At 46.4% G+C, this 18,897-nt stretch overlaps 1 protein-coding gene across 1 annotated transcript in view; it reads right to left on the bottom strand.

Moving 5' to 3' along the window:
• Positions 1-451: 451 nt before the first annotated feature.
• LOC144603551 (ADP-ribosylation factor-like protein 8B-A) overlaps positions 452-18,897 on the bottom strand; it is a 45,940-nt gene continuing 27,494 nt past the window's right edge. The window contains exons 3-7 of the mRNA XM_078416926.1: positions 11,268-11,341; positions 10,509-10,602; positions 8,678-8,745; positions 5,914-5,984; positions 452-4,556 (exon numbers count right to left, since the gene is read on the bottom strand). Coding sequence (XP_078273052.1) covers positions 4,507-4,556; positions 5,914-5,984; positions 8,678-8,745; positions 10,509-10,602; positions 11,268-11,341 — 357 coding nt within the window. The 3' untranslated portion in view covers positions 452-4,506. The remainder of the gene's footprint in view (positions 4,557-5,913; positions 5,985-8,677; positions 8,746-10,508; positions 10,603-11,267; positions 11,342-18,897) is intronic.

Genomic DNA, 18,897 nt, shown 5'->3' with positions numbered 1-18,897 from the left:
GAGAGGGGTGGGGGGAAGGGGGGAGGGAGGGAGGGTGGAAGGGGGAGGGAGGGGGACCTCCCCTTTTCCCAGTACCCCTCTTTCCCCGTTGGGCACGTATCATAGGGTTTCCATTGTAACCGGGAGGAGGGGAGGGAGGGAAGGGGGAGGGAGGGAGGAGGGAGGTGTGGAGGGAGGAGCGGAGGGGGAGGGAGGGGAGGGGGGGGAAGGGGGGGAGGGGGGGAGGGAGAGAGGGGGAGGGGGAGGGAGGGGGGAGGGAGGGGGAGGGGAAGGGCGGAGGGAGGGGGACCCCTTTTCCCAGTACCCCTCTTTCTCCGTTGGGCCCGTCCTCGTAGGGTTTACATTGTAACCGGGAGGAGGGGAGGGAGGGAAGGGGGAGGGAGGGAGGAGGGAGGTGTGGAGGGAGGAGGGGAGGGGGAGGGGAGGGGGGAAGGGGGGAGGGAGAGGGGAGGGAGGGGGGTAGGGGGGGGAGGGAGGGGGGAGGGAGGGGGGAGGGGATGGGGGAAGGGGGAGGGAGGGGGACCTCCCCTTTTCCCAGTACCCCTCTTTCCCCGATGTGCCCGTCCTCGTAGGGTTTCCATTGTAACCGGGAGGGGAGTGGGGGGGAGGGAAGGAAGGAGGGAGGTGTGGAGGGGGGAGGGAAGGGGGAGGGGGGAAGGGGGGAAGGGGGGAGGGGGGAGGGAGAGGGTAAAGTAAATGCTTATTCTGAACACTGACTGCAATTGTTTCTATATTACACCTCACATTTATTGGCATTTTAACTTATAAATCAGAATTTGAAAACATTTTTTAAAAAATCTATAAAATGGAAAATAATGCCTTATTTTTAAATGTTATGGTAGCGCAAAAATAAAATAAAATTATTTAATTGTTTTTAAAAAATGTTGGCAGTTATACTTTACAATTGGACCAAAATGACGAAATTCTGTTTATTGAACAGCGAGCCATTTTATAATGCAGCCCTCAGAACTGGACATCCTGGCACTAGTATATTTTCTATTTTCAGTCAATCTTTCCCTCCTTTCTTTTAAAAACTTTGCATTGAGTGAATCGTCAAACATCAGCTTGTATGCTGTGAATGTAAAGGCCACTCTAACCAAACACAATGATATTGTGGTGTAATGTGAAGAGAGTGCTACATTGTCAAAGGTCCTGTTTTTTGGATGAGAAGTCCCAAGGCACTCGTAGATAATAGACAATAGACAATAGGTGCAGGAGGAGGCCCTTCGAGCCAACACCACCATTCAATGTGATCATGGCTGATCATTCTCAATCAGTACCCCGTTCCTGCCTTCTCCCCATACCCCCTGACTCCGCTATCCTTAAGAGCTCTATCCAGCTCTCTCTTGAATGCATTCAGAGAATTGGCCTCCACTGCCTTCTGAGGCAGAGAATTCCACAGATTTACAACTCTCTTAGCTCAGCCGTTTTATGAATAAGGGACTTCCCCAGGACTGCAGGCCAATACTTTTCCCTCAACTATCACTACAAAAGCCAGGGGCAGCACAGAGTCGCAGCGGTAGAGTTGCTGCCTCACTGCGCCAGAGACCCGGGTTTGATCCTGACTATGGGTGCTGTCTGTACGGAGTTTGTACGTTCTCCCTGTGACTGCACGGGCGACCTTGGGAGCTCCGGTTTCCTCCCACATTCCAAAGACGTGCAGGTTTGTAGGTTAATTGGCTAATGTAAATTGTCCCTAGTGTGTAGGCTAGTGTTAATGTGCGGGGATCACCGGTTGGCGCAGACTAGGTGGTCCAAAGAGCCTGTTCCGCGCTGTATCTCTAAACTAAACTAATCAGAGGTCTTTGTACAAAGGCATCAGTAAGAAGAAACAATTAAAGACTTTAAAAGGTATTGAATTTACATATTTTTCACTTCTGATCATCAGCGGTTTGCCGTGCATACACCACAATTCTCACATTTTGGTGAGATAAGAACTGCAGATGCTGAAATCTGTAACAAATAACAAGTTGCTGGAGGAATTCAGCGGGTCCAGCAGTATCCTGATGTGGGGTCTCGACCTGAAATGTCGACCATTTCTCTCCCTCCACAGATGCTGCTTGACCCGCTGAGTTCCTCCAGCAGTTTGCTCAGATCTCCCGGTTGCTAAACACTTTAATTCGCCTTTCCATTTCCCACACAGATCTTTCTGTCCTAGGTCTTTTCCATTGTCAGAGTGAGGCTAAATGCAAATTGGGCAGCTTACAACCCAGTGGTATGAATATTGATTTCTCTCACTTCAGGTAGCCCCGGCATTCCCTCTCTCTCTCTATCCCTCCCCCACCCAAGTCGCACTAGCTTCTCATTTTCACCCAACAAATAGCTAACAGTGGCCTGTTTCCTTTATCAGTTACTTTTTTGCATATTTTTTATTCATTGTTCTTTATCTCTCTACATCATCATCTAACTCTCTCATTTCCCTAATCCCTAACTAGTCTGAAGAAGGGTCTTGACCCGAAACGTTACCCATTCCTTCTCTCCAGAGATGCTGCCTGTCCCGCTGAGTTACTCCAGCTTTTGTGTCTATCTTTGGTTTAAACTAGCATCTGCAGTTCCTCCCTCCACTGTTTGCTTCTTATGTTTGGCCATCGGCATCTGTTGGGGGGAGCTGAAGAAAGAACAAATTGACAGGTACCAAGTTCAAGTGCCAGGCAACTCATGTGTACTAAAGTTACCGTTAATTAGATGTGCTTTCAACATTTATTTGGGGTCTGAAGGAAAAGGGACTGAAATGGGACGTGGAAACCAATGTGTTTAATACTGTAGTGTATGTCAAATATGGAGCAATGCTGCAGAAACAAAGAACTGCAGATGTAAGTTTATACCAAAGATATTTTTAGGAAGGAACTGCAGATGCTGGTTTACACTGAGGATAGACACAAAATGCTGGAGTAACTCAGTGGGTCAGAGTAACTCTGCTGAGCATTTAGTGTCTATATTTGTTATACCAAAGATAGACACAATAGAAGTGCTGGAGTAACTCAGCTAGTCAGGCGGCATCTCTGGAGATAAAGGGTGGGTGACGTTTCAGGTCCCAACACGAAACATCTCCGTCCTTTTTTTCTCCGGGGATGCTGCCTGGCCTACTGAGTTTCTCTGGGCTTTACGCCTATCATGGGTCAATCTTGCTTGAATGATGCAGTGTTTTCTCATCTGAAGACCACACTGATCTGAAATGCTCACAATTCCACCGTCTGATTCTGCTCAAATTTTCCCTTCTTCTGAAACAACTCAGGTGACTTTTCTTGCCTATAATCGAGAAGTATCCTGTATCTATTAAAACATTAACAGTAAGCCCAGCAATGACGTCTGTGGACTGTGAGATGATACAGGGAATACCAACTCTCATTTCATGGCAAAATCGATCTTCAATTCAACATCAACTCATTCCCTTTACATCTTTAAGAAAGCAAATGGTGTCTAAGTGTCAAGAAGTTTACATACGAAGAAATACTCAGCATTTCCATGGACCTGTAATCACTGGAGTTTGGAAAGATGAGGGGCGACCTCATTGAAACTTCCCAAATAGTGAAAGGCCTGGATAGAGTGGATGTGGAGAGGATCTTTCCATTAGTGGGAGAGTCTAGAACTGGAGTATATAGCGCAGAATAAAAGGACGTACCTTTATAAAGGAGATGAGGAGGAATTTCTTCAGTCAGAGGGTGGTGAATCTGTGGAATTCATTGCCAAAGAAGGCAAGTCAATGGATATTTTTAAGGTGGAGATTGACAGATTCTTGATCAGTACGGGTGTCAGGGGTTATGGGGAGAAGGCAGGAGAATGGGGTTAGGAGGGAAAGATAGATCAGCCATGATCGGATGGCGGAATAGACAAAGGGCCAAATGGCTTAATTCTGCTCCTGTAACTTATGAACCTATGAATATAAACACTACATGAGAAGAATAAAAGCATTTAAGAGCTATCTCCAGTGTCTGTGTTAGAATGTGATGCAGTCAAAAGGGGGAAGTGAAGGCATTCGTCCCACTCAACAAAAGCTTGCTAGCTTGCTCCCAAATTCAACCTCTGTCTCAATATGATTACTTTTAGTATAGCTGCAGCATTACCTTCGCCGGTATTGTAAAAATATTATGATTAAATAATCAGTAATCCTTCGCAGAAATAATGCACTGTATGGATAAGTCACATGCAAAATGAAAAATACACAATCAGAATAAGCACCCTGTTAAATAGGATATAGGCAGTTTGCATTTTTTTTTAAAACAGAGACATCAGTCAAATATTGAAGCCACATGTCTGGGCCTTAGATATGTGGTCTGTGATTACTCTGCAATACTGTTGAATGGCACAAATCAATTTTCCTTTTGAATGTAGAAAATGGCTTGAAGTCAGAGGAACACCAAGAAGAAACTGAGGTCCATGTTGACAGGAACTGGGGGGTTGAAACACTCAGTCCCAGCTGAGTTAGGGTTTTGCTCTTCCACACTTCCTTCCAAGGTGTATAAGACGGAGAGACCGCTTATCATCTTCTGCCGAGCATGACCAACCTCAGCAACGCCTCGATTTGGAGTGCTGGATAAGCCACTGTAGTGTGATGTCTGCAAGGACACAGTTTAAGATATCGATTACAGCATCTTGTCACTATTCACATTTACACTTCGCTTTAGAGATACAGCGCAGAAACGGACCCTTCGGTCCACCGAGTACACACCGACCAGCGATCTCCGAACAGTAACACCAATCCTCTGCTCAAGGGGTGATTTTCAATTTGCAGGATTTCAATTTTCCGCGCTGTATCTCTAAACTAAACTAAACATGGCAACACTGTTCCACCTCCTCCACGGTGCGTAAACAAGCAATCATAGCAAACGCCCATGTGTACAACTGGAAAAGTGAGTGGTTTTGTGCATTATATTTCCAGCCATCAATAATGTTAATCTGAAGAAAGCATCAAAGCATAACATAAGTTAAATACATTCTAGCTGAACCTTATAAAGTGACATAAACCTCAGCTTTCTACATGGGCCTACAAATTCCCTTCAAACCCTCAAAACAAAAAAGTAAATGCTTATTCTGAACACTGACTGCAATTGTTTCGATATTACACCTCAGATTTATTGACATTTTATCTTCTTTACTCTGTACATCTACTCTCTAAAGTCTCTAATTTCAGATCCAATTTTCTCACCCTTAAGTTGAATTTGAAACGTTCACCTTGTTATGATCACTCTTCCCCAAGGGAATCTTGGCTAACCTCCAATCCACAGGAACTGATCCTGAATCTATAGAACATTGGAAAATGATCTCCAATGCGTCCACGATTTCTAGAGCCACCTCCTTGTGTACCATGGGATGCAGACCATCAGGTCCTGGTGATTTATCAGTCTTCAGTCCCATCAGTCTACCCAATGCCATTTCTCGCCTAATGCAAATTTCTTTCAGTTCCTCTGTCTCCCCAGATTCTCTGTCCTCTAGTACATCTGGGAGATTGTTTGTGTCTTCCTAAGGGAAGACACAACCAAAGTACCTGTTCATCCATAAGTGAGGAAAGAGGATGGATCAAGGGTTCAAGACTGATGGAGAAAAGAAGCTGGAAGTTAAGTTTACTCTTCGGAATGGTCCAACAATGACAAACACTTTGGCAGAGCAGTATGGTCCAAAATTCCCTGGAACCTCTTTGTCTCATTGATACTAGTATTAAAGAGCATTATAGAACCTATATTATAGAACATATGTCTGTGGTACTGAAAATATTATTCTCTGCCAAGAATTAAATATAGACTTTAAATATAAATGCAGAATTGAATTCTGAAGAACTGGCATTGACCTGAAACACTAACTCATTTTCTCTCTGTCTGGACTGCTGACCACGTCCAGAAATTTCAGATTGCCTCTCAGAGTTGCAACACCTGCATTATTTTGCTTTTATAGATGTGGAATTGGATGTTATCTCACCTATGTTATCCTTCTCTTTGCAGGACACTGAATAGCAACAGATTTCACGATCCTGGATGGCAGATAGGTTCCTACAGAAGAAATAAGCACAGATCACAATACTATAAGACCATAACACCAACCCTGGCAGCATGTTTCAGGCACTCACCACCCTCGGTGTAAAAAATAACTTGGCCTGCACATCTTTGCCCCTCTCACCTTAAAGCTATGCCCTGTAGCATTAGACAATGCAACATAGGAGCATAATGAGGCCAATCGGCCCGTTGAATCTGCTCTGCCATTTGATCATGGCTGATTTTTCCCTCTCAACCCCATTCTCCTGCCATCTCCCCATAACCTTTGGTGCTCTTAGAATCAATCAATCTCTGCTTTTAAAATATCCAATGATGGCCTCCACAGCCATTTGTGACAATAAATTCCACAGATTCACCACCCTCTCCAAAGAAATTCCTCCATATCTCCATTCTGAAGGTACGTCCTTTCATTCTGAGGCTGTGCCCTCTGGTTCTAGACTCTCCCACTACTGGAAACATCCTCTCCGCATCCACTCCATCTAGGGATTTGATTTTCCCCCTCTTAGGAAAACATTCCTGACAGTCATTAAGCTTGAATGAGTGCACACGGAATGACTACTAATAAATCATTTCTGGATATCTTCTAGCCAGCCCTGGAAGCCGCTGGTCAATCTGGCCTGTGGCTGATGACCAATAAAGTTTCCAAAGACCATCGCATGTCTACCTGTTACCGCCAGGCAGAAGATACTGGAGTATAGCTGCGCATACCACCAGACTTAAGAACAGTTTCTACCATCAGGCCATCAGGCTTCTGAACTCATAAACACATTTCAAATCATATATGTTGATTATTTTTAATATTGTCTTTTTACCTATTATCAATATTGTCTTTTTACCTTACTAATGTCATTTTTTAAATCTTATTTATCCTTGGAATATTACTGCTGAGGTGACCCGTTGTCTTGTCAAATACATTTCATTCTACCGTTGACCCTGTGCCAACCTACATATGACAAATAAAATGTATTATTATTATTATTATTATTCCTGCTCTGTTACCCAACTAGGAGAGATATCATTCTGTGGCCAGAATGGGGAGAATTGGGGACTTTTCTGCAGAGGTCAAAAGGAATGATTTTACACACAAGGTTTAGTTTATTGTGTAACAAGATACAGCGAAAATATTTTTTTGTTGGATGCTTTCCAGTCAGCGGAAAGACTGTACAAGATTACATCAAACCGTCCACAGTGCACTGAGAGGGACAAAGAGAATAACATTTAGTGCAAGATAAAGTCCAGTAAAGTCCAATTAAAGAAAGTCCGAGGGTCTCCAATGAGATAGATAGTAGCACAGGACCACTCTCTAGTTGCTGATAGGATGTTTAGTTGCCTGATAATAATTGGTAAGAAACTGTCCCTGAATCTAGAGGTATGTGTGTTCAAACGTTTGTAACTCTTGCCTGATGGGAGAGGGGAGTAGAGGGAATGTCTGGGGTGAGACTTGTCCTTGATTGTGCTGTTGGCCTTGCCAAGGCAGCATGAAGTGTCGATGGAGTCAATGGAAGGGAGGTTGGTCTGTGTGATGGTCTGGGCTACGTCCATAATTCTCTGCGATTTTTTTGTGGTCTTGCATGGAGTTGTTCCCAAACCATGCTGTGATGCATCTATTCTCCATTTGGATATATCGTCTTGTTCTGGTCACTGGTTTTGTTTCAGAGGTTCACTGAGCCACCCACTCTCCTTTTAGACTACTTACTACAGGGGAATTTAAACAGATTTCATTTGCTGAATAATTCAGCTATGTCAGTTGCAAAACAGTCTCTGATGAATGCCACCATATGCCCCAACCTTCCCAACAACTCTTTGACCGACACTGTGGTGTCTAGTTTAGTGTAGTTTAGAGATGCACCACGGAAACAGTGGCCCACCAAGTGCGCGCCGACCAGCGATCCCCATACACTGGCACTATCCTGCACACTAGGGGGCAATCTACAATCTTCACCAAAGCCAATTAACTTACAAACCTGCACGTCTTTGGAATGGATGAAACCGGCGCATCTGGGGGAAACCCACACAATCAGGGAGGGAACGCACAAACTCCCTACAGACAGCACCCGTAGTCGGAATCGAACCGGGTCTCTGGTGCTGTGAGGCAGCAACTCTAGCGCCACGCCACTGTGCCGCCCCTGTCAACAGACATTTTGCCCCAAACGAAGTCAAGATGGTTGCCCATGTTATGAAGTAACATGGCTCCGACAAAAGATTGGGAGGAATCTGGGATGGAACTCCTCTTTCTGCTATTCTGATAATAGAATGGTAATAATCTGATAATAGGTGGCGTAGTGGTAGAGTTGCTGCCTTACAGCGAGCAGGGACCCAGGTTTGATCCTGACTACGGTTGCTGTCCGTACTGAGTTTGTACGTTCTCCACGTGACTGCGTGGGTTTCCTCCCACATTCCAAAGACGTACAGGTTTGTAGGCTAATTGGCTTGGTATAAATGTAAATTGAACCTAGTGTGTGTTGGACAGTGTTAATGTGCGAGGATCGCTGGTCGGTGTGGACTCGGTGGGCTGAAGAGCCTGTTTCTGCGCTGTATCTCTAAACTAAACTGAACTAAATACATAAAATCCTAGCCTGTGGGTAAGGAGGAGATGAAATTATTACTGGAATGGACTCATTCATCACTTACTTTCACATCATTGTATCCATTTCACACGTCAATACATGCAGGGAAACACCATGACTTACATTTTCTCAATCAGTTGTTTCTCATCCAAGGCATTGGTGAGGTCTCTCTTGTTTCCCAATACTAATACCTACAAAAACAAAAATAAAAATGCAAACTGATTGTTTGAATGAAGAACATCCTGAACATCGTTTTCAAGATATAACTGGTTCTGTAAATTGGCTGCGCTGTGTTTAATATCCAATCCTGTCTTCATGGATAAATTAATATGTAATTCTAACACGTGAACCCAAGTGGCGCAGCTGGAAGAGCCATCGTCTTACAGTGCCAGGGTCCCGGGTTCGATCCCGACCTAGGGTGTTGGCTGTGTGGAGTTTGCACGTTCTCCCACGTGGGTTTCCTCCGGGAGCTCCGGTTTCCTCCAACATCACAAAGGCATGCGTGTTTGTAGGTTAAACGGCATCTGTAAATTACCCCTAGTGTGCAGGGAGTGGATACGAAAGTAGGATATCATAGTCTGTCCGTCGTTTTCAAACTTTTTTTGTTATTTTGGTAAGTTTTAAAAGTTTGTGTAAATGTTTTATGGTTTGTTTTATGTGGGGGGTGGGGGAGGGGGTCGGAGTAAACTTTTTTCCAATCTCTTACCTTGCCGGAGATGCGATTGTTTTCCGGATCGTATCTCCGGTCGCTCTGCGGCCCAACATCATGGAGCTGGCGGCCTTGCTCGGGACTGACTTTGAGCCCCACGCCGTGGTCTTACCATCAGAGCCTGCGATCCCTTGCCTGGGATCGATGCTCCAACTGCGACCTGCGGATTTCAACATCGAGGAGCTCGCAGTCTCGGGTAGAGACCGGTGTCGGGAAGCTCCAAATCGGAGAAGGTTCGACCGGCCCCGACCCGGGGTCCGATCGCCCGGCGCGGGGGAGCTGAGATTCCCCCCCGAAGCAAGAGCTTGATCGCCCCAACGAGGGGGGCCCAACCACCGGCTACGTGAGCCAAGATCGTCCCGTCAACGGAAGGCTCGAGGCCCCCGACGGGAGAACAAAGAAGGGAAGAGATTGAACTTTTGTTTCGCCTTCCATCACAGTGAGGAATGTGGAGGAGTCACTGCGGTGGATGTTCATGTTAAAATGTATTTTGTGCGTCTTATTGCTTTTTATTGTTATGACTGTATGGCAAATGAAGTTCCTCGTATGTTGCATGGCTAATGATTATTATTATTATGATTATTATGCTCAACAAGTATAATGGGATAAGCTACACATTGTCTTGCTATTGGCAATAAGAAGTGCCCTTTGTTGGATTAACAGCTTCAAATGAATATCTCATGGCATAGTTCCCTGATGAGCTAATCATGTTAGAATTTGTAGAAAAGATGTTGTAGCACTAGTATTGATGCAGAAGAGATTCACCGGGATGCTACCTGGAATGGAAGGCTTTAGCTGCAGGATGTAATTAGGTAGAGCTTTCGATATTTACTTTTGACCTACATGTCTCCCACTATCTCCATTAACTATCAGAAGTAGAGCTGATGTCATTCAGATATCCAGTCAAATTCATACAAAAGGGCAAGAAACTAATTTTGACAGTGATAATTCCTGCAGATAATTCCACAGTAGATATCTTTTTATAACAAAAAACAAACAAAAAAAACAAACAAAAAAAAAAACAACACACACACACACACGTACGTTGCATTCATGCAAGAAACATTAGTTTGCGAACTTAAGCCTTAAAACAATGTGAATTGAAATTAAAACTGTATCAATGTATGTGCAATGCATAAACGACAGCATAGTTTGCGAACCCTTGCAACCAGTCTCTCCTCTGTTCTTTTTTAAATGACATGTAAACCAATTTAAACAGAGAGTTTAAAAATAAAGTTGACTCACAGGAATTCCTTGTAGCTGTGGCTTATCTAATAGGTTGTGGAGTTCGTTCTTTGAAGCTTCAATCTTTTCGAAGTCTGCGGCATCCACCATGTAGCTAAAAAAAGAGGCACGCATCAGGAGCAGTGGTCAAATGCAGTGGGAACTCTTTAAAAAGTGTGTGAGAAAGGAGGACAGGGGAGAAAGGTGGGGGAAGAGTGGAGCCAGTGGGAGGGGTGGAAGTAAGGAAGGGAGAGGAGCTGGGAGGGGAAAAAGATGGAAAAGAGGAGAGGGAGAGAAAGATGGAAGAGAGAGAAGATAGGAGGGGAAGAGAGGAGGTGGAGGGGAGGAGACGAAAGACAGGAAGTAGGGAGATAAATACAAAAAGCTGGAGTAACTTATTGGGCCTGTGGAGAAAAGGAATAGGTGAGGTTTCAGGTCGAGACCCTTCTTCAGACTTGATTATCGGTCTGAGGAATGGTCTCGACCCAAAACGTCACCTATTCCTTTTCTCCAGAGATGCTGTCTGTCCCGCTGAGTTACTCCAGCTTTTTGTGTCTCTCTTCGGTTTAAACGAGCATCTGCAGTTCCTTTCTGCGCAGGAAGTAGGGAGAGGTACAGGAGGTGGGGAGAGGAATAGGGGTAGAGGGAGGAGGAGGGGTGGAAGGGGGTAGCGGTGGAGGGGAGAGCAGAGGACAGAGGAAGAGGAGAGACGGGGGGAGAAGGTGGGGAAGGGGAGTCTATATGTGTTGAGACTATAAAGATCTCAGTTTACAAACTCACACAATGGCGTTGACCCCTCGACAGTAACGTTCCCACATACTCCGGAATCTTGGCTGACCACCAATGTCCCAAATCTGTGGGGAAATGAGAACGCACATACATTTATCGAAGCCCTATCAAAAGGTCAAATATGAAGACGGCTTCCAACTGGAGAATAAGGCATAAAGCAATTAATCAAATATCCTGCAGGCGAAACATACTCTGTGGGACACAGTAAGACTCTGGGATACAGTTCGGCAGTGGGAGGCACCCCCAGGGCACAAAGGCTGAAGGTGGCCGGGCGAGGACAGGGATGATGATTCGCAGATGGAGGCGACAGCTGAAGGCCCTGCAGCAGCCCGGGGCTCGCCTGGATCGGGCCCCGCTCTAGGAGACCGAGCCTACAGACTGAACTGGACATTGAAAATGGCACCAAATACCTGGCGACTCTTGTACACTGTGTCAGTGGACTATTTCTATACACTTTGTACTTAATCGGGGAATTTTCTTATAGGTATAGGGGCGGCACGCAGCGGTAGAGTTGCTGCCTAGAGGGTGCCAACTTTCTCACTCCCAAATAAGGGACAAAAGGAGACATCACTGCCCGCACCCCACGTGACCTCACTTAGCCAGCGGCCACATGCTCCCGCTCCACCAATGGCGGCCACCCGGGCCAGGAGGAGGGCTGCTAGGCCACCTCCGTTAGGCGAACACACTCGGCCCTGCTCCCCGAACACACTCCGTTAGCCTACACTGTCTGGGCCTACAGAGACCACCGGGCCTACAGCGTCCGGGCCTACAGCGCCCCCCGGGCCTACAGTGTCCAGGCCTACAGCGGCCCCTGGGCCTACAGTGTCCAGGCCTACAGCGTCCGGGCATACAGTGTCCCCCCGGGCCTAATACGGGACAAGGGCAGTCCCGTAAGGGACAAAGCAATTTAGCCCAATATACGGGATGGCCCAGCAAATACGGGACAGTTGGCAACCCTATTGCTGCCTCACAGCGCCAGAGACCTGGATTCGATCCTGACTACGAGTGCTGTCTGTACGGAGTTTGTACGTTCTCCCCGTGATCTGCATGGGTTTTCTCCAGGTGCACTGGTTTCCCCCCACAATCCAAAGAGGTATCTCAAAATTAAAAGGTATAGTAACACTTTACTGAACTGCATATATATATTTTTTTAATTTCACTGCACCTCAGTAAATGTGATAATAAACCATTGGCTAGTAAGCTTCAATTTGTAGCTGGCATTACCTGTGTTATCAAATTCTCTCTCTGGCGTCTGACAGAAATGCAGTCACAGGGTCATGCAGCATCAAAACCAGCCCTGCAATCTATATCATCCATACCGACCAAGATGGCTTTCCACACTAATCCTATGTGCTGGACCCAGGACCAAGTCATCTGAGATTTTAACACTAAGGAATTGGAACCTGCTAACTCGTTCCATCGCCGACCCACCAATGGAAACTGAAAAACACCTCATATTTCGCTTGGGCAGCTTTCAACCCAGGGTGTGATGTTGATTTCTCTAATTTCAAGTAACCCTTGCATTCCCTCTCTCTCTCTCCATCCCTCCCCCACCCTAGTCGCCCTGCTAGTTTAACTGTTCGTATCACTTCGTTCTCACCTCTTCCACAGCCAACAATAGACCATTGTGGGCTCCACCTTTCCTTGGCCATCGGTGCCGGCTCCGATTTGTTCTGTACATTTTCATACCTCTAGTTTCCCTCTCCCCTGACCCTCAGTCTGAAGACGGGTCTCGACCCGAAGCGTCACCTATCAATGTCCTCCAGAGATGCTGCCTGTCCCGCTGGGTTACTCCAGCATTTTGTGCCTATCTCTGAGGTCTCCCCGTTTTGAAGTCAATGATTAGTTTGCTGGTTTTGTTGACATTGAGGGAGGATGTTGTTGGGTAACAGTGCAACCAATTCTCGTATCTCTCTCCTATACGCTGACGGATAATGGAAATCCCACTGTAGTATTACCAAGAGTCCTGCCAATATTTGTCCCGTACACACTGAAGATAGCATTGCTGCTTGTGAACAATTACTGTGTATAAATCGGCTGCTACGTTTCCCACGGGCTCCACCTTAAAAACAAACACTTCGCTGAAGAGGATTTTTTATTACGAAAGGTTATGTACAGTGCAAGTCATTCTTTTACCGTATATTACACCAAGACTAAGATTGCACCCGATACAACCTAAAGCAATTTACAAAGTTGGTTCAGAGTGTAGACTTTGTTAGGTTTCATTTTTGTATTCTACGTAAAAAGGATGATCATATAATGGTTTCTTCAGTCTGAAGAAGGGTCTCGACCTGCAACGTCACCCATTCCTTCTCTCCTGAGATGCTGCCTGACCTGCTGAGTTACTCCAGCATTTTGTGAATAAACACCTTCGATTTGTACCAGCATCTGCAGTTAGTTTCTTATATAATGGTTTGTGATGGGCAAGTTTTGTGGTATGGAGCCATAATTGAGATGAGACTTGAGACGGACACAAAAAGCTGGAGTAACTCAGCGGGGGACAGGCAGCATCTCTGGAGAGAAGGAATGGGTGACGATTCGGGTTGAGAACCTTCTTCAGACTGTACCCAAAATGTCAGCTATTCCTTCTCTCCAGGGATGTTGCCTGAGTTACTCCAGCATTCTGTGTCTATCTTCGGTTCAAACCAGCATCTGCAGTTCCTTCCTACACATGAGATTTGAGATACTGTTTATTCACACTTAAATTAACAGCAGACTGGGGAGCAGTTAATGTTGAGGGCTCCTAATGTTGATCTTCATCAGCCTCTGCAATGTCTCCTCTGCTTCTCCGCTGAGTTGCGATGGCTAAAGTTGCCCCCACAGATTGATTGATTGAAAAACACAACATGGAAACAGGCCCTTCTGCCCATAGAGTCCGTGCCGACCCACAATCACCCATTCATACTAGTTCTTTGTTATCCTATCTACACATCCACTCCCTACACTCTAGGGGCAATTTACAGACGTGGATTAACCTGATGTACCTTTAGAAAGGAGATGTGGGGGAATTTCTTTGGCCAGAGGGTGGTGAATCTGTGGAATTCATCGCCACAGACGGCAGTGGAGGCCAAGTCATTGGATATTTTTAAGGCGGAGATTGATAGGTTCTTGAGTAGTACGGGTGTCAGGGGTTATGGGGAGAAGGCAGGAGAATGGGGTTGAGGGGGAAAAATAGATCAGCCATAATCAACCGGCAGAGCAGACATGATGGGCCGAATGTCCTACTTCTGTTCCTATGTCTTATAACATGTCTTATCATATTTTGATCTTATGAACCTACAAGCCTGCATGCCTGTGGGATGTAGGAGGAAACCAGGGCACCTAGAGGAAACCCACGAGGTCACAGGGAGAACGTGTAAACTCCACACAGACGGCACCCTGGGTCAGGATCGAACCCGGATCTCCGGCGCTGTGAAGTTTCACCCATTCCTTCTCTTCAGAGATGCTGCCTGTCCCGCTGAGTTACTCCAGCACTTTGTGTCTATCTTCGGTTTAAACCGGCATCTGCAATTCCTTCCTACACACTCCCCACTATACTGTCTGAGGAAGGGTCCCGACCCGAAACGTCACCATTCCTTCTCTCCAGAGATGCTGCCTGACCCGCTGAGTTACTCCAGCACTTTGTGCCTTATCTTTGTCATGAACCGGCAGCATCTGCAGTTACTTCCTACACCTCGCGATGTCTTAATTGGTCTCGTTTTGTCCGTGATCCCAAGAGGAAGCTGAAAGAAGTGGGTTGTGGAAGAAACACTGCAATCAGCGCAAAATATATTTTACCAGCCGTCACCCTATTCCCCTGAGGCCATCAGAAACCTGGGCAAACAATGGAATGCACCAACACTATGTCGATCTGTAGAAAATATTCAAAGTGGGGTTGCTATAGATCTACAGAGCTTTGATGTGTTCTATTATTCTTGCAACGCCCAACAATCCATAGGGAGATTGGTGACACGCAGCAAAATGCTGATTTCAAGACTCTTGCAAAAACCAGTTACTCTCACACACAAAGGATTGATGGTTCCTTTACAAAGGTGTGCTGGGAGGAAGGGGGGGGGGGGGGAGGGGGGAAAGAAGGAACAATGGTGGAAGAGTAACAACTGCTGCTGAATCTGTGATCAACATGTAATAGAAACATAGAAACATAGAAAATAGGTGCAGGAGTAGGCCATTCGGCCCTTCGAGCCTGTACCGCCATTCAATATGATCATGGCTGATCATTCAGCTCAGTAGCCTGTACCTGCCTTCTCTCCATACCCCCTGATCCCTTTAGCAAAAAGGGCCACATCTAACTCCCTCTTAAATATAGCCAATGAACTGGCCTCAACTACCTTCTGTGGCAGAGAATTCCACAGACTCACCACTCTCTGTGTGAAGAAATGTTTTCTCATCTCGGTCCTAAAAGACTTCCCCTTATCCTTAAGCTGTGACCCCTGGTTCTGGACTCCCCCAACATCGGGAACAATCTTCCCGCATCTAGCCTCTCCAACCCCTTAAGAATTTTATATGTTTCTATAAGATCCCCCCTCAGTCTTCTAAATTCCAGCGAGTACAAGCCCAGTCTATCCAGTCTTTCCTCATATGTAAGTCCCGCCATCCCAGGGATCAATCTGGTGAACCTTCTCTGTACTCCCTCTAAGGCAAGAACGTCTTTCCTCAGGTTAGGAGACCAAAACTGCACACAATACTCCAGGTGCGGTCTCACCAAGGCCCTGTACAACTGCAGCAGAACCTCCCTGCTCCTAAACTTAAATCCTCTTGCTATGAATGCCAACATACCATTCGCTTTCTTCACTGCCTGCTGCACCTACATACAGCTTGAAGCTTCAAACTAGCAGGACTGGCCGGACTAAATGAAAACACAATCTGCCTGCTCTGAGATTTTTAGGTTAACTCCATTGCCCTTATGTTGCCTGGCACATTCTGTACCAGAAGTATGCATGCTCTAATTTCTAATTGTACTCTAATACGCATTCCAACAGTTCCAATAGGTGTTACAGTACGGTGGCGTAGCGATAGAGCTATTGCCTTACAGAGCCAGAGTCCCGGGTTCGATCCTGACTATGGGTGCTTGCCTGTACGTTCTCCCTATGACCTGCGTCAGTTTTCTCCAAGATCGTCGCTTTCCCCCCACACTCCAAAGACATACAGGTTTGTAGGTCAATTGGCTTGGTATCAATGTAAAATTGCCCCTCGTGTGTCGGATAGTGTTAATGTGTGGGAATCACTGGCCTGACTCGGTGGGCCAAAGCCATGTTTCCGCTTTGCATCTCTAAAACTAAAATTAAAAAATAAAAGTATGGATTCACTGGGTAGATGCTTTGACTTCACATTGTACTCTAATACATGTCCTAGTAGATGTTGTCAAGCTGGAAAGGGTGCAGAGAATATGTGCAAGGAAGTTGCCAGTACTCGAGGGCTTGAGCTATAGGGAGAGGCTGGACAGGCTGGGACTTTATTCCTTGGAACACAGGAGGGCGAGGGGTGATCTTATAGAGGTTCACAAGATCATCAGAGGAGTAGATCGGGTAAATGCATGCATCTTTTCCCCAGAGTAGGGGAATCAAGAACCAGAGGACAAAGGTTTAAGGTGAGGGGGAAAAGTTAATAGGAACCTGAGGGTTAACTTTTTTTACACAAAGGGTAGTGGACCACCTACAGTCAGATGAGATCAGTTTAACTAACCATCATGTACGGCACAAACAACGTGGTGTTTACAGAGATACAACGCGGAAACAGGCTCTTCGGCCCACCGAGTCTGCACTGACCAGCGATCACCCCGTACACTAGCACGATCCTACACACTAGGGACAATTTACAATTTCACTGAAGCCAATTAACCTACAAGCCTGAACGTCTTTGGAGTTTGGGAGGAAACCGGAGCACATGGAGAAAGCCCAGGCAGGTCACAGAGAGAACGTACAAACTCTGCGCAGACAGCACCCATAGCCAGGATCGAACTCGGGTCTCTGGCGTTGTAAGACAGCAGCTCCACTGTGCCACTGAAGGGCCCATTCCTGTGCTGTACTGTTCTGTCTTCTATGTTCTAATCCTTTCGACCCTCCCATTACTTTCAGTCTTCCTTGAGGGTGCTCAAAATGGGATATCAGATTCTAAAGGAATGAAAAGGGTTAACTAGATCGATGAGAACTTTGCTAATTTTGGTGGCACAGTTAAATTGCTTTTATAGGTTGACGAAGTTAACTTTTATGCATTGCTAAATAGGAAGTTATTAATCTTAAAATGCAATATCCTATATTAAAAGCACGAGGATGATGGTCACCTGACTTTTACATGGGGACTAAACTCTGCTGATGTATTTTGATCACAAATAATCACCTGCTCATTGAAAGACATACAATTCCTCAGCAAAACAAAAAGTGCTGGAGGAACTCAGTGGGTCAGGTTGCATCTGTGGAAGCAATGGACAGATGTGTTTCAGACCGACACCCTTCCCTCAGTCAGTCTGGAGAAGGGTACCAATCCGAAACACCACCTGTCCATTCCCTCCGCAGATACTGCCTGACCCATTGAGTTCCTCCAGCACTTTGTGTTTTGTTCACGATCCCAGCATCTGCAGTTCCTTGTGTCAACTGGGGAACTTAATAGTTTCCCTGTTTCAGAGAGCAAAACTTCGCTGGCAGTAATCCTATTGTCACCCATCGTGATGTAATGTTTTTCTTTACTTTAGTTTTAGTTTTAGATGCAGCGCTGGAAACAGGCCCTTCCGCCAACCGAGTCCGCGCCGACGGACAATCCCCGCACACTAACACTGTCCGACACACTAGGGAACAGGCCTGACGTAACAACCCAGCCCTACCCTGCTCGTCACTAAGGCCGGGACAGGTAGGAGAAGATAGTCAATGGTCAATAGTGCTTTATCTGCCATACATGCAACCGCACAGTGCATTTTTGCATACGTTACACACGCAGGCACCGACATTATTGGCACCATTATTCAAAGTCCAAAGTCCAGTCCGCCCGTGCTCAGAGCACCAAGGTCATAAGGTCATATGTAATAGAAGCAGAATTAGGCCATTCGGCCCATCAAGTCTACTCCGCCATTCAATCTTGGCTGATCTATCTCTCCCTCACAACCCCATTCTCCTGCCTTCACTCCATAACCCCCTGACACCTGTACTAATCAAGAATCTATCTATCTCTGCTTTAAAAATATCCATTGACTTGGATACAGTTGCAACAGTTCCCACGAACCGTCGTCCCTCTCTTCTCCTTGCCCGGCCATCTTTGTGTCCTGGGGAGAGGGGGGCACCTCCTGCAGCCGACCTGAAGGCACTGGAGGCATTACCCTGGTTCATCCTCCTACTGGACCTTGCTCCTTCCCCAGCTCAGACTTCCCCAGCTCCCTCCCGGTTACGCAGTCTGTTGACGGGTTGCCGGTCCCGCCCACCGGCTTCAGGCAGAGACCGCAGCGGCCGGGCCGGGCCTACCAGTCGGGTCCTCTGAGGTCGGTCTGCAGCGGGTAGTGTTGTCAACTTCTCACTCCCAAGGGACAAAAGGTGATGTCACCGCCCCACATGACCTCACCCAGCAATTGGCGACGTGCTCCCGCTCCACCAAAGGCAGCCACCCGGGCCGGGAGATGAGTTGCTACACAACCTCC

This window comes from Rhinoraja longicauda, chromosome 20 (genome assembly GCF_053455715.1).
Source record: "Rhinoraja longicauda isolate Sanriku21f chromosome 20, sRhiLon1.1, whole genome shotgun sequence".
Lineage (NCBI taxonomy): Eukaryota > Metazoa > Chordata > Chondrichthyes > Rajiformes > Arhynchobatidae > Rhinoraja > Rhinoraja longicauda.
Note: the sequence above shows the minus strand (reverse complement) of the source record. Positions and strands in the feature narration are given on the sequence as shown.